This window comes from Nothobranchius furzeri, chromosome 10 (genome assembly GCF_043380555.1).
Source record: "Nothobranchius furzeri strain GRZ-AD chromosome 10, NfurGRZ-RIMD1, whole genome shotgun sequence".
In the NCBI taxonomy this organism is placed as follows: Eukaryota; Metazoa; Chordata; class Actinopteri; order Cyprinodontiformes; family Nothobranchiidae; genus Nothobranchius; species Nothobranchius furzeri.
Genome location: NC_091750.1, coordinates 38619589 through 38632577, shown reverse-complemented (window position 1 = coordinate 38632577; position 12989 = coordinate 38619589). Strand labels below are relative to the sequence as shown.

Here is a 12989-nt window from a genome sequence, read left to right as displayed (position 1 = left end):
CTAACCTGCTGCTGCGGTTTGACTTTTCCTCACATGACAACAAGAAGAACTCAGAGGGAACTCCGCGGCGGAGCAATTAGTGTTGACTACAAAATAAAACGGAGCAAAACCAAATCCATCTGTTGGGTCACATGACTTCTCATCTTTATAGCGTCTCTACTATTTTACTCCTTTTGTCTCGTAAAGGGTTAATATTTATTCAGCTTTTGGGGTGTAGAGATGCATCTGTAAGTTTGAGACTTTTATTGTGAAGGACTAAAGGAAGTTCTGTTATAGATACTGCTGCTGCTAGAGCTGCTAAAGGACTACATCAATCGGTGTGTGTGTGTGTGTGTGTGCACATATTTAAATATAAACACATTTTTTGCAGCATCATCAAAAACTATTAGAAAGCTGTGATGTTTGTGATCAGACTTGTTAATCCGGCTGAGTTAGGATTAGTTCCTAAAAATCCTGGAGCGATTAGAAGCTGACATGATTGTGTGATTTGTGCAGCTGCAGCATGTTTTCACGTTACACTAGTCACTCAAGGTTTTTTGTTGACGAGAACAAAACATCTAACACTGACCACGGGGTGGGGGAGGGGTCCATATATGTGCAAAAATAAATAGTAGTGGAGACGCACACGGAGATGCTGAACCTGAGGGAAGGTCATGTGGTTTCCCGAGAAGACGAGAACATGCAGTGAAGCTGATTTAGCAGGAGAACGTCTCGTCGTCGTGCACCTTCAGTCTTTAGTCCAGAACTTCTCCTCTTCGTTTTAATAACAAGAAATCAGTTCTCCACAGAATCACTCGTGTTCACAGCCAAAAAAATCCACCCCGACGTAGCGTGGGTAGCCTTCCAACGAGTTCATCCCAACCGGGTCGAATTTCCAGTACTGGCGTCCTCGGATAAAGTGGGCGTAGCCTGCAGAGGGGGACAAAATCAACCGTTTTAATGAACAAAAATGTTTCCTCCCATCACTTTAGTCCCAGGCTCTTATTCTGAAGGGAAGATTAGGTTTATAAGATGAGGTAAAAGTCTTTAGCTCTAGATGTAGAAATGTAATGCAGCAACAATAAACTGGAGCGCCCCCTGGTGGCTGGTTTCTGTGTGGGTTCCCTCATACCATGGATGTCCCTGAAGGCAGCGTCCACGTCGTTGGGGATGCCGCTCCAGTCCTGCATCCTGCGCGGGTGGGTGGACTCGACCCGGTTCTGGCGGGGGTCGAACCTCCAGTAACTACCCGACTTGAAGAAGTAGGTGTTGTAGTTGGAGTCGTGACCCCAGCGAAGTGCAGCCTGGATCCTGGATATGGACAGACCCCATGTCCTGATGGACTCAGGCCCTCTGACGTGCTTCTCGGCATCAAACACCCAGAAGTTCTGACCTGGGTGTGCATTGGACATCATTTAAATTGTAATTATAATAAATATAATTATAGAATGTCTGTTGCAGCGATGGTTGTAGCTCAGTCCTGATTAAACACATCTTGGTTAATTCAGAAGAACCTGCAAGTTTCCCTCAGCCTGGAACAGAGCAGTTGTTCTGCCAGTGTTTAAAGTGGGTAACCGGGACTCTTGTCTGAGATTACCGGCCAATATCATTCCTACCCATACGACCGAAAGTGGTTGAGAATGCAGCAGCAACTAGTTTGGATTTAGGTCAACTTATTCAACCGAAATTACAAACCGCTGCTTTGTGGAAAATGTAAAAGGTCCTTGGACGGGGTCAGGTGTCGTGTTCTCGGACCTCAAAAAGGCTTTTGAAGTTGTTAGTCTGCTTTTAACCAAATGTCTCAGTTTAACATCTCCGTGGATTGGTTTGCATCTTTCCTCGGGGAAAAAGGAGCAGTGTGTGTGAAAGTGGACCGGAATAAATCCTCATTATAAACCCTCCAAAGGGGCGTTCCACAGGGATCAAAGCTGGGGCCTTGCTGTTTGCCCTCTTACCCTTAAAATGCCCTGGGGTCAGGTGTCTGCGTTTCGCTGATGATGCAGGTTTTTAAGCACCTGCCAGGTCACCAGTGGTTTTACCTGCCTGTGAGGCTGAGCCGAGTGAACTGCTCAAGCAAAATCCTCTTCTGCTCAGTTTAGCCAAAACAGCGCTCACGTTTTTCGATGAGAAAACTGAACGTGGAGCAACGTTTTCAAATAAAGAAAAAAAAAATCAGCAACTGAATTTAAATATCTGGGATTGGTTCTGGATCTTCAACTTAAATTTGACAATCGCATAAAAAGTGCACTTACATTTCTAATGCTGGTTTTCAGATGTAAGAACAACCTGCCTTTTAAAACTAAGGATTGCTTTTATAATTCTACTGTTTTTAACACTGAGCAGGATTGTTCAGCGGGTTTATTGAGTGTAGGACAGCTTCTACTTTAAACTGTTTCATGTTGTTTTACTGTTTGGTGCCGTCCGGCGGGGGTGTTCGCCCCTGGGTCCCGGGTCATTGGGTCCCAGGCTCGGCCGGCTGGGGGGTGGGAGGCTGCGGGCGGGCCTGTGGGCTTGCCGCTGTTATCCCCCTGGACTCTGCCGGCTGCTGGTTGTGGCCCCCTGGGGCGATCCTCTGTGCCTCTCGAGGGGGGCGGGGGCTTTTCTGGTTACAGTCTGCACTCTGGGGCAGCTCCTGGATCTCTGGGACTTGGAGCTCCTTCCATCTCCTATGCATCTTTGGGGGGCAGATCTGTGGCCCCCCACACTCTCTATTGGGCGCTCCTATAGAGAAACCTTACATATACAAGCGCGTGTAAACACACAGGTGCTCACATGGTGCTCTCATAAGTATGGACTTGGGCATTTTCGACACTCATCTTAAGGCTGTGGTTGGCACTAAATGCACTGTGATTTACTATCGTGTGATCGAAAAAATAAAAATAATGTTTGGTGCTGTAGAGGACAACTGTTTTTCTATATTGTGTAGAAAAACCCAACCAGGGACAGGAGCTAGAAGTTATCGCTAGCTACATGCTGGACAGCATCGTCCTTGTCAAAGGTGAAATCAGATCTTCATTTTAGTCTCATTTATTCTGATAAGTAACTAAATGATTGTTCAAACTGGAACAGGCCTTAAAAACATTTTAAAATCCCAAACTTTAGCTAATTTAACTTTTCAGATTGATCTAAACTTGCCTTTTTCCCCTTCATCAGATCTGCTCTCACATAAAACACACAAGCTGCACCTGAATATCTGGGTTACACACCTTTAAAGAACCAAATGTTTCCCGACTTGTCTTCAAAGGCGGCATCGATCTTCTCGGGAATGCCCTTCCAGTGGCGGGAGGCCAGGGCCGGGTACCCGCTCTCCAGATGCTTAGATCCTGCAGGGTCCCTGATCCTCCACACGTACCCCGCCTTAAAGAAGAACAGCTCCCCCCGGATCATAGAGGCCGCATCAAAGCCGGTCTCACAGACGTCGGGCTGTAAAAATAAAAGCAGCACGTCAAGTTTAAACACGGGTGAACCCGTTTGGAGTCGGGGTTAACACCTTTAGAAGGTCCCGCTGGGTGTACCTGCTGAACTCCTCATCGTGCTTTAGATGTTTCCCTTCTCCAACACACCTGAATCCCGTTCATCAGCCACTGATTCAGCCCAAGGCCCTCATTTATCAAACGTTTGTAGAAACTGTCCCATATTCCATCGTACCAACGGTCAAAATCCTGATTTAGGAAACGCGTGGTGGCCCCTCGCACGCACGTTCCTCGTCTGACGATGAACCCCAGCTGTGCGTAGGTGCTCGTGTCTGTGCAGAAACGCCGTCTTTCCTCCTGACAAACATCGACCCTCCTGCGATGAAGAGATCTAGGCTCAGACTGTTGAAGCTGAGGATCTCTCAGCTCGGGGGAACCAGTGAAGGACGGGGTCCTGCCTGGGAGAAAGTGGCAGAGGTGGTGGACGGTCGGGACGGAGAGGGCCGTGTCAGACATGAAGAAGGAATGGTTCAACGTGAATCCGGAAGAATCCGGACCGAGTGTTCCAGTCTGTTACGTTACACATTACATTTAAGAAGTTGTACGCATGTTCTGTTTGGAGAATTGACATGGTGCGGTCTCTTCTGTCGGCTTCAGAGCTGTCAGTTTGGTTACCTTGGCAACGCTTGCATGTTGGGGAGTAGGGTGAGAGGAGGTTCTCGAAGAGGAACTCACAGGTTGAGCTGAGCTGTTGTTTTTGTTGAAGCTGACGATAAATCAGGATTCTTTAGAAAGCGATTTGTTTATATTTCCATGGATAAGTTTGTTAATCCTGCCTCAAGTGGAGGAGTTTAAGTATCTCGGGGTCTTGTTCACGAGTGAGGGTAGGAGGGATCGGGAGATCGACAGGCGGATCGGTTCGGCGTCTGCAGTGATGCGGACGCTGAGCCGGTCTGTCGTGGTGAAGAGGGAGCTGAGCCCGAAAGCCAGGCTCTCGATTTACCGGTCGATCTACATCTCAATCCTCACCTACGGTCATGAGCTTTGGGTAATGACCGAAAGAACGAGATCGTGGATACAAGCGGCCGAAATGAGTTTCCTCCGTAGGGTGGCCGGGCTCAGCCTTAGAGATAGGGTGAGGAGCTCGGACATTCGGGAGGGGCTCAGAGTAGAACCGCTGCTCCTCCGGATCGAAAGGAGTCAGTTGAGGTGGTTTGGGTATCTGGTCAGGATGCCTCCTGGACGCCTCCCTGGGGAGGTGTTTCGGGCATGTCCTGCCGGCAGGAGACCCCCGGGTCGACCCAGGACACGTTGGAGAGGTTACATCTCCAGTCTGGTCCGGGAACGCCTTGGGGTCCTGCCGGAGGAGCTGGTGGAGAAGGCCGGGGAGAGGACGGTCAGGAGCTCCCTAGTTGGGATGCTGCCCCCGCGACCCGGACCCGGATAAGTGAAGGAAAACGAGACGAGAAGTTTGTTAATTCAAGCAGAGGCGTTGACTTTTAAAACGTTAGAGCTAACTCAAAACCCCATTCCCATCAGAGCATCATCTCTCACTTGGACGTTCTCGGCATCTCGCTGTTGACGGCGTGTGTGAGCGGACAGCGAGCTGAAGAGGAGAGCGTGCGTAACCCTAACGTAAAACTTTGGCTAAAATAGTGTTTATTGTTGCGTCTCCAGTGTGGAGGCGGAGCGAGGACTCGGCCTCAGGAGTCTGTCCGAGGCAGAAGTCCAGAACCTCAGGACTGTAGCGTCTTCTGCAAGCTCCAGAGCCGTTTGATAACGCACAAGCAGGTGAGCAGTTCAGAAGGAAGGTGTGTTCATTAAAATGAAGGAAAATGTAGCTGTATTACTGGATGTTTATTTTGATTTAAAAAGCTAAAGTGACGGGATAAATGGATCATTCCATTTCCTACTCAGACTCAAGAGAAAGACAGTTTATTTAAATAAAATACCACAATGGTGGGCACTGCAGTGGAACGACGACGAGGCTTTAACACCCGAACCGTGTTTAATACGTGTTTAAAAAGTCGCTTCCGGCGAACACGAGCACTGTGCTTCCGTTAAAAACCCATGATGCATGCATGACTACACTGCCCAACAAGTCACAAGCGTGAATATTTCATCCACGGTCATTTATTGGGCTGATGGGAGGATTGAAAATTTACATCGCCCATCATTCTGTTATGATGTCTGATCTGTCGGCTATCCCACGTTCTCCAGGTCCTTCCTGGTGGCAAGAAGTCCCGAAGATGTCAGTGACTGAATCTGAACTGGAGCCTGATTGGTGCGGTTTATTTGTGGCTCCACAAGCAATCCCAGATCCCGGCATTTTTCCAGAAGGATCTCCTTCAGGACACGGTCCCTGCTCAGTAGCCACTCTGGATTCTCACCAGACAGATCAGAGAGCTCACGGAGGACCCGATCCCCCCAGAGAGCACCTCTAGATCGTCAAATAAACGCAGATCAGCCATGCTGCAATGTCAGGTTCCCGAGGGTCACGGGTGTCTAAAGGTTTAACAGCAGGCATGTGGTGAAGCTGTGTCTCAACAGACATCATTAGGGTCAAATAACCAATGGATGACTAAGACCTTCAGAGTTGTGGTTCCCCCGTTCTACCACTAGATGCCGCTTCTACGCACAGTCAAAATGGTAAACTGCATAAGATCCTTCCTACCTGTGAAATGTGGACAGATCTTAGCATAAGTTTGGTTGATGAATGAAGGCCACAGGTGTGTTGGGGCAGGAAACGTGCAGGTAGGGGTCCTCCAGCACCAGGGCTGGCATTGTGCTCAGTCACTGGCTTTGCATATTTTTGAACATGTTCCAAAAGAAGCTGAGAGTTGTGTGATGGACCCAAGAACCCGGTTTTGGAACCAGCAGTCACAGCCAATGAGTTGCTGGTTTAAATCCTCCTACTGCTGCACATTATTCACCAACCTCCTCTAATAAACCTGGAAGATAATCCCTACAGTGGTCCTGAGTTAGCCTGGACTCACAGGAATGTCGTTGGTCTCAGGGTAGAGGGGCGGAGGAGGTGGAGGAGAGGTGGGCGGGGGGACTTGGACTTGAGGTTGAGCTCCATACAGATACTGAATGCCTTGCTTGTCATCTTCACTCAGCTTCAGCGGGTAGAAGAAGGAGTAGTACTCGTACATGATGGTTTTTGGCTTCCGTGAGTGCTGCAAGCCCAAGACATGCCCAAATTCATGGGCAGCAACCTGCAGAAGGTCTGTACCTGAAGGGGAGGGAAGAAGACGCACACCTGGTTCAGACGGTGTCAGGAAACAGCTGAGTGTGTTTGTCAGCAGCAGATGGAGGGGATTTTGCTACCAGAGCCAAATCCCAAGCAGCCATAAAAAGTCCGTCTCTGTGCTGACTCATACCTGCACTCGTTCACCTGCTGACATGACGTCAACCTGTCAGACATGTTGGGCTTCACTGTGTGTTTAAGTACAGCTCATGATAACAGCTTTTAAATGTGTCTTTGCAGCAAATAAGGAAAACAACAAATAAGAAAAGGTCAGCAAGGTCCCTTTGGAGGGTGTCGAAACTTCAAACTAGAACGTAGAGTGACCCCGACACTCACCCATGTGGTTTCCCAGAGTCCACGACTCATCGTAGTCGAAGTGAATGTCGCCTTGTCGGTGAGTTTTGGGGAAGAAAGCATGAGCGAGGATCCCACCCGGGCCGTCAAACGGGAGGTTATCTCCATGGTAATAGCTGCAGGTTCATAAAACAAACTCGTCGTTTTTCTGCAGCTGATCCAATCCAAAATGACAAACGTGAACTTTGAACATCTGGATTCAAATCTAAATATCTGGAAGTTGATTGGAAGCAAAAGTAAAAAAGAGCAGTGAGGACGGATAAATATGTGACCTGAAAAAAAGACTAATTTCCAGTTAATTGCTGATTCAGGCGTCGGGAAAACCTGCAGCGTTCCTGCAGGAGGAAAACAAACAGAGCTGCAACAGAACGTGTTTGGATCCGCTTGTTGTTTCTCGCTCCTATCGCTCCATCTTTGTGCTTCTGCATATTAAAAGTCCTTGTCAGAAAATGGAGATTTCTGATTGGTCATAAATTCACCTGCTGGGTTCTGATGATTCCCTAATTTGCTCCGGATCCAGATTATTATGGTTAATGAAAAAATCCACTGCATTTAAGGTCTGGATGACATCATGATGACTCAAGATCTTTTGTCCAGTATATTACCCACAATGCAATGCAGCTGCTGCCTTCCAGAGCATGTTTGATAGACTCTCATGCTCTGTCTGCCCTCAGATGCTGAAGCCTACCTGGTGAAGTCGATACGGATGTCGGCCTTCCCGCTCCGGACCTCAGTGAAGGTGAGAGGTGTGACATCGCTCCAGATTTTCACTGCCTCCCGGAAAACCCAGCGTACCTTTTCCTCGCCCATCTGCCAGGGAAACCTGACGATCCTGCAGGAGACGGCGCAGGTGAGCACGCGCAGAAACAAAAAGACAGGAAGTAGGCAGCAGCTGTCTGCCCCCACCTGTTCAGCATCACCTGATCACTGATAAAAACCACCTGGCTGGAAACTTCTGTGAATGCATCATCTAGTGTGAACGTGTGAGTGGGCGTCATTGTTGCAGCTTTTGGAAAACCTCTCAGATGTTTTCTTTGTAATCACTGAGCGATTGAACGGCTGGTGAATGAAACAATCCCACAGATTCCAGCAAGTAGCCTGCCCCGAGGACTAAAACCAGCAACTTTTCTTATCTAACAAAGATAAAAAGGATTATTTATACTTTAGAAGTAAAAATTTTCAGTTTTCTTTAGCTGCCACTCTTCAAGCTTGGGTGAGTCATCCTGTCATTTAATCCAAACGATTTATTAACCCAATGGTGAGTTTGTTTTTGAGAATAACGTCAAACTAAATTTATATTTAATCTTGTTATTGTCGGGAAAAACAACCAGAGAATCACCAAATGCACCCTCTAGTGGCTGGCTGCAGAACAAAGTACAAGCTCCGCCCCTTCCATCTAAACAAACGGGAGCTAAGTTCTCCTCAGAGAAGATACCAGCTGCAGCAGGAGGTCCAAATATTCACTTTTCTCATTTTAGGTGTCATCAGGTGAGTAGGCGGGGCTTACAACTCCTGCTGACTCAAAAAAAACAACAACACTGTAAACAAAATATTGTGGCTCTGACTTTGAGAAAGAAAGCAGCAGATTTCCGTCACATTTGATCCTGGAGTCTCGGTAGTAAAATGCTGTTGTGTCTCAGGTTTGCTCACAGCTGGAGGAGAGTTAGAGCTGAAGCTTCGTGGTTTCTAACGATGCCCGTCGAGCTCCAGCTGTGCAGAAAAACCCATCACCAGACGGTAAACAAAGCTAATGTGCGTGTTCAAACACAAACGGGACCTCCTGCTGCACAAAAACCATTTAAACTGTGGAGAAAAACAGCAGAAGAATAAAGCCTTCAGCAGCAAAAGGTTCTCGAGTGTTTTAGTCACAGCAATTCAGATGGGGTGCTTCTGATTGAATATTTAGTGAAAATGATGTATGAACCAGTCTTCCGGGGGCAAATGTGGAAGAAATGACCAGAGGTTTGTGCAGAAGTTGTTGAACAATGTCCCAGAAAGCAGGGGCGCCTCCAGAAAATTTTGATGGGGGTGGCCAGATGGGGCCAAAACCTATTTTTTGGGGTGGCACACACCAAATTGAACCTTGTGGTAACTCTGGGAGAGTTTAGCCTGTGGCGATGTGCTGCATTGCTCCTTTATTCATTTTTATTAACAAAGCAGTACGTATCCATAACATTTAACTTAAATTTTACAAACAAACATTTCAGAAAAGTACATTTCAGTTTTTTTAAATGTTATTCCAGTTTTAACTTACAATTTAATGTTTTTAGGTTAATTCACCTGTTGCTGTGTTCACAAAAAAACTATGGAGATAAAAACCTTTTTTAAATGGTGAGCAGCAGAAATTGTAAATTTTTATTTATTTATTCTGATTTTTAATACTTATTGATTGTATTATTTTTATTTTGTTTTACAATTGTGTCTTGAATAAACAAGATCAATATATGGTTTGACTGAACATTAATATGATTTGTTGAAACTGACTTTTCCTGGGGGGAGGGGGGGCATGGCCACCCCTTGGGGGCACCCTTGCCTGAAAGGCATTAAGGGCGGGGTGCAGATTATTAAACCAGTTTAAGCAGTTTGGAGGGATTTTGGTGCAGAACGGAGCGATCCATCAACCTGCAGCAAGTCGTCAGTAGTGCCCGTCTTTATTCCGGAATACGGTGATGCTGGTCCTTCAAAACAAACACCTGCAAAAGGCTCCGGAGCCTTTACACGGCCTCTAAGTTAAATTTTTCCAGTTTCACCAGTAAGGACGATGTTGCTCCATATGTTGTGGTAAAGAACGTTCCAACTCTCACCCACAGTCACAGGATTGGAGTCGAGCCCAAAGAGACGGGATCCGAGACGCAAGAGGCCAAAAGCTGTCCAGGAGCTCGTGGTTGCCGTGGTTCTGGTTCCCCCGCACCACTCAGGTGTCACCTACTCAGACCCGATCCAGCAGAATCTAATTAGGCTGTGGCCGGCGCCCCTCCGCTTCTGGCTTTCCTCCCGTTGGCCTTAATATGCTGTCATGTTGACAATGAAAGGGACCCTGGGAGACGCTGACATGGAGGCAGCAGACGCCGCCAGACTCTCCGTGGTGCCACGGCTCAGATGAAAGAAACCAGAACTCAGAACTTTTTTACAACCATCAGAAGTCCAAGACTTCACGTTCCAAATGTTATCTGCTCCCCCGTCTGTCGTCGTTAGTTTGAACTCTGTCGTTTCGCGTGGTTGAGACACGAACATCACTCTGTTCTCCAGCAGCTGCTGTTTGGCTCCGGAACGTTCTGCTGCTAAAACATCTGCAGGCTGCAACCGGAGATGAGGCCGGCCGGCGAGGGGCCTGCGCCGCTGCAGGAGCACTTTTCTTTTTCATAATCCCAAATATTCATTTTGTTTTCATGAAACGAGTTTTCTCACATTCAGTCGCCTCCTCAGGTCCTTTGTGTGTCTCAGATTGCATCCTGAAGGTAAACGATAACCTAACAGGAAAGAAACGCGGCGGCATGTAGGGTTCAGGTTTGTCGGAGCCAGTGGAAAGAGCCGGTCAGACGGAGCTGAGAAGCAAAACAAAGGCAAGACAAAACAAGACTGGTTTGTACCTGTAGGTGAGGTCCCTCTTATCGAATCGTCCTCCGTGGAGCACAAAGCGTCTCTGGCGGTTTCGCCCTTGATAACTGAAGTCCTTTTGGGCGGGGAAGTCCGGAACGCCGCAGCGAGGTCGCTTCCACGAGGTGTTGGAGGGCAAACTCGCTTCGTTCATCAAGTCCTGAGTATGTGGAAGCTTTCCTCTCCTCCTCGGATCAGGGAACTTCTCAAAGGCCTAAAAACAGAGTTCTGTGTGAGGAGTTCGTGTTAGCCGGTCCCTGTGAGGACATCCACGGACTTCATCTGATCAAGTCCGTCCGACACAAAGACTAGAGAGGAACGCACCCCCAAAGCAAGACTTTCAGCGTATTCCTGCAGATTTAATCGTGTGTGTGTGTGTGTGTGTGTGTGTGTGTGTGTGTGTGTGTGTGTGTGGAGGATAGTCTAAACTCATCAGAGGTCATGACGAACATCATTCAGGTTGACCTCAGGATCAGGTCACTGTGCCCCCTACCCCCCACCTGACCCACAGGAAATGACTCTGCTCATTTCCACTTCAGCAGATTAGAGAAGAGCCGTCCCATCAGCTGCCGTCGTTCCCTCCGATGGAAAGCACATCTGCAGCGTCCTCCTATCACAAAATTACGTGCACTTCCTTTTCCGCTACAGCTCGGAACAACCTGGGAAAAGACGCTATCCCTTTACTGAGCTGGATGAAAACCAATTAACTCCATCATCAGATTGTGTGGACCTCTGCTGTTACACAACCTCTCCTTCCATGACCCCAGTGACTCCTGTCTTTGACGTTAGTTCCCAGCTTCATTCTGGACGCTTAGCTTTGTGGAAAATGGATTTAGTTTCATAATTTTGGATTTTCAGACCGATTCCCATCCTGACAAACCCGACTGAGTGTGTGTGTGTGCAGGACTGGTGTGTGGACAGCAGGACTGGAGTCACTTATTTGATTCAGGACCAGACAAAGAGCCCTGGATCAGATTGGTGTCATTCAGGAACCAGACTTTAATGATGCTCACAACCTGCTGAGCATCCTGCTCAAATGGGAGTTGGAAGCGAGCAAACAAGGTAAAGCCAAACAACAAAGTCTAATAATAGAGGAGGGATGGGAATAACATGAATCAGCCGTGTTTTCTAGGATCTGCCGCCGTAGGTAAAAGAGAACAAAGCCCAGCAGGATCTGAGGAATGTGCTCCAGTCTGCAGAAACGGAGTGACTGATGGTTCTGAATCACAGAAAAACAACCGTCGCCTTGCAGAAGGTATGACTTATGTCTGCAGAAATGAGTGCGAGCTGTCTGACGTGAGCTTTATCTGCCTTCCTGGAGTCAAACCAGAACAACATCAGCCTTATCTCGGGTGTAGAGCCAATCTGAAACGTATCAGTCCGCTGCCGACGGTGAAAACCGCTCGCCTGATGATGTTTACTAGAGTTGTGTGTTCAGGTCGGAGGCGAGGAAACGCGGATCAGACTGAGCAGAATGCTTTATTTAACCTGTTTTAGGAACATGGGTTCTGCCTTTGTTGGGATTGAGATTTCAAGCGGTCATCTGTGACGCTACGGTCTCAACTGCAGCATGAAATCCTGCAACTCGGAGAGTGGGCCATTTGGACCTACTTCCAGAGGGAGGTGGATTCCAGATTTGAGATTAGCTTCATGGGGAGGAGAAATGCCTGATGATGCACGTGGGCTACTTTCTCCTGATGCAGGCCTGAAATTAAATTAGAAAAACGGGTATGGAACCTTTAAAGCCTCTACATGGAGCATCAGGATTAGTACCTTCATCGCTAACCTGTCATATCGGCTCTGTCAGCACCCTCATCCGCCGAATTCACCACACCTGCACCCTGTAATCATGTCGTCCTGTTCACCAGTTAAGTTCCCCAACCAGTCACCGGTTCGGCCAGGTTGTTGAAAGCTTCTTGCCAGTAAACTCTCCAGCTCTCCTAACCTCTGCCTGAATCATCGATCCGACCTCGTTTCTGAACCTCAACCTGCTCCCTGCCTGGATTGTTTCTCTGCTTCTGAATACCTGGACTATCGACCTCGGACCTGCCTCTAGTTTACCCCTCCTGTCTTTGATCTCCCCGGCTCTGACCCTCCTAGTCCCGACCACGCCACAGTCTGGGTAATACAACCAATCCCCGACTCATATAAATAAATCTGTCTTACTGTGTCTGGTGTCTTCACGGGTCCCCAAGTCTGTTCTGCCCATTAGTTTAATTTATTTATTTATTACTGATGTTTTACAATGACCTGATGATAAATGGTTCATAAGCATTTTTGTGTCAGAATCGGTTCTGTATTCGCGGAGTTATGGTTGGCTCGACCGAGCCAAGATGGGGGTGCCACATAATCACACAGCTGTTGTGGTGTTCTTCAATAGCAACTTTAACTAGTAA

The 12989-nt window shown here is 47.7% G+C and overlaps 1 protein-coding gene across 1 annotated transcript in view; it reads right to left on the bottom strand.

Moving 5' to 3' along the window:
• Positions 1-654: 654 nt before the first annotated feature.
• mmp11a (matrix metallopeptidase 11a) overlaps positions 655-12989 on the bottom strand; it is a 20638-nt gene continuing 8303 nt past the window's right edge. Inside the window, exons 2-8 of the mRNA XM_054731059.2 lie at positions 10587-10807; positions 7685-7828; positions 6979-7112; positions 6389-6627; positions 3186-3402; positions 1112-1372; positions 655-909 (exon numbers count right to left, since the gene is read on the bottom strand). Of these exons, the coding sequence (XP_054587034.2) occupies positions 791-909; positions 1112-1372; positions 3186-3402; positions 6389-6627; positions 6979-7112; positions 7685-7828; positions 10587-10807 (1335 nt within the window). The 3' untranslated portion in view covers positions 655-790. The remainder of the gene's footprint in view (positions 910-1111; positions 1373-3185; positions 3403-6388; positions 6628-6978; positions 7113-7684; positions 7829-10586; positions 10808-12989) is intronic.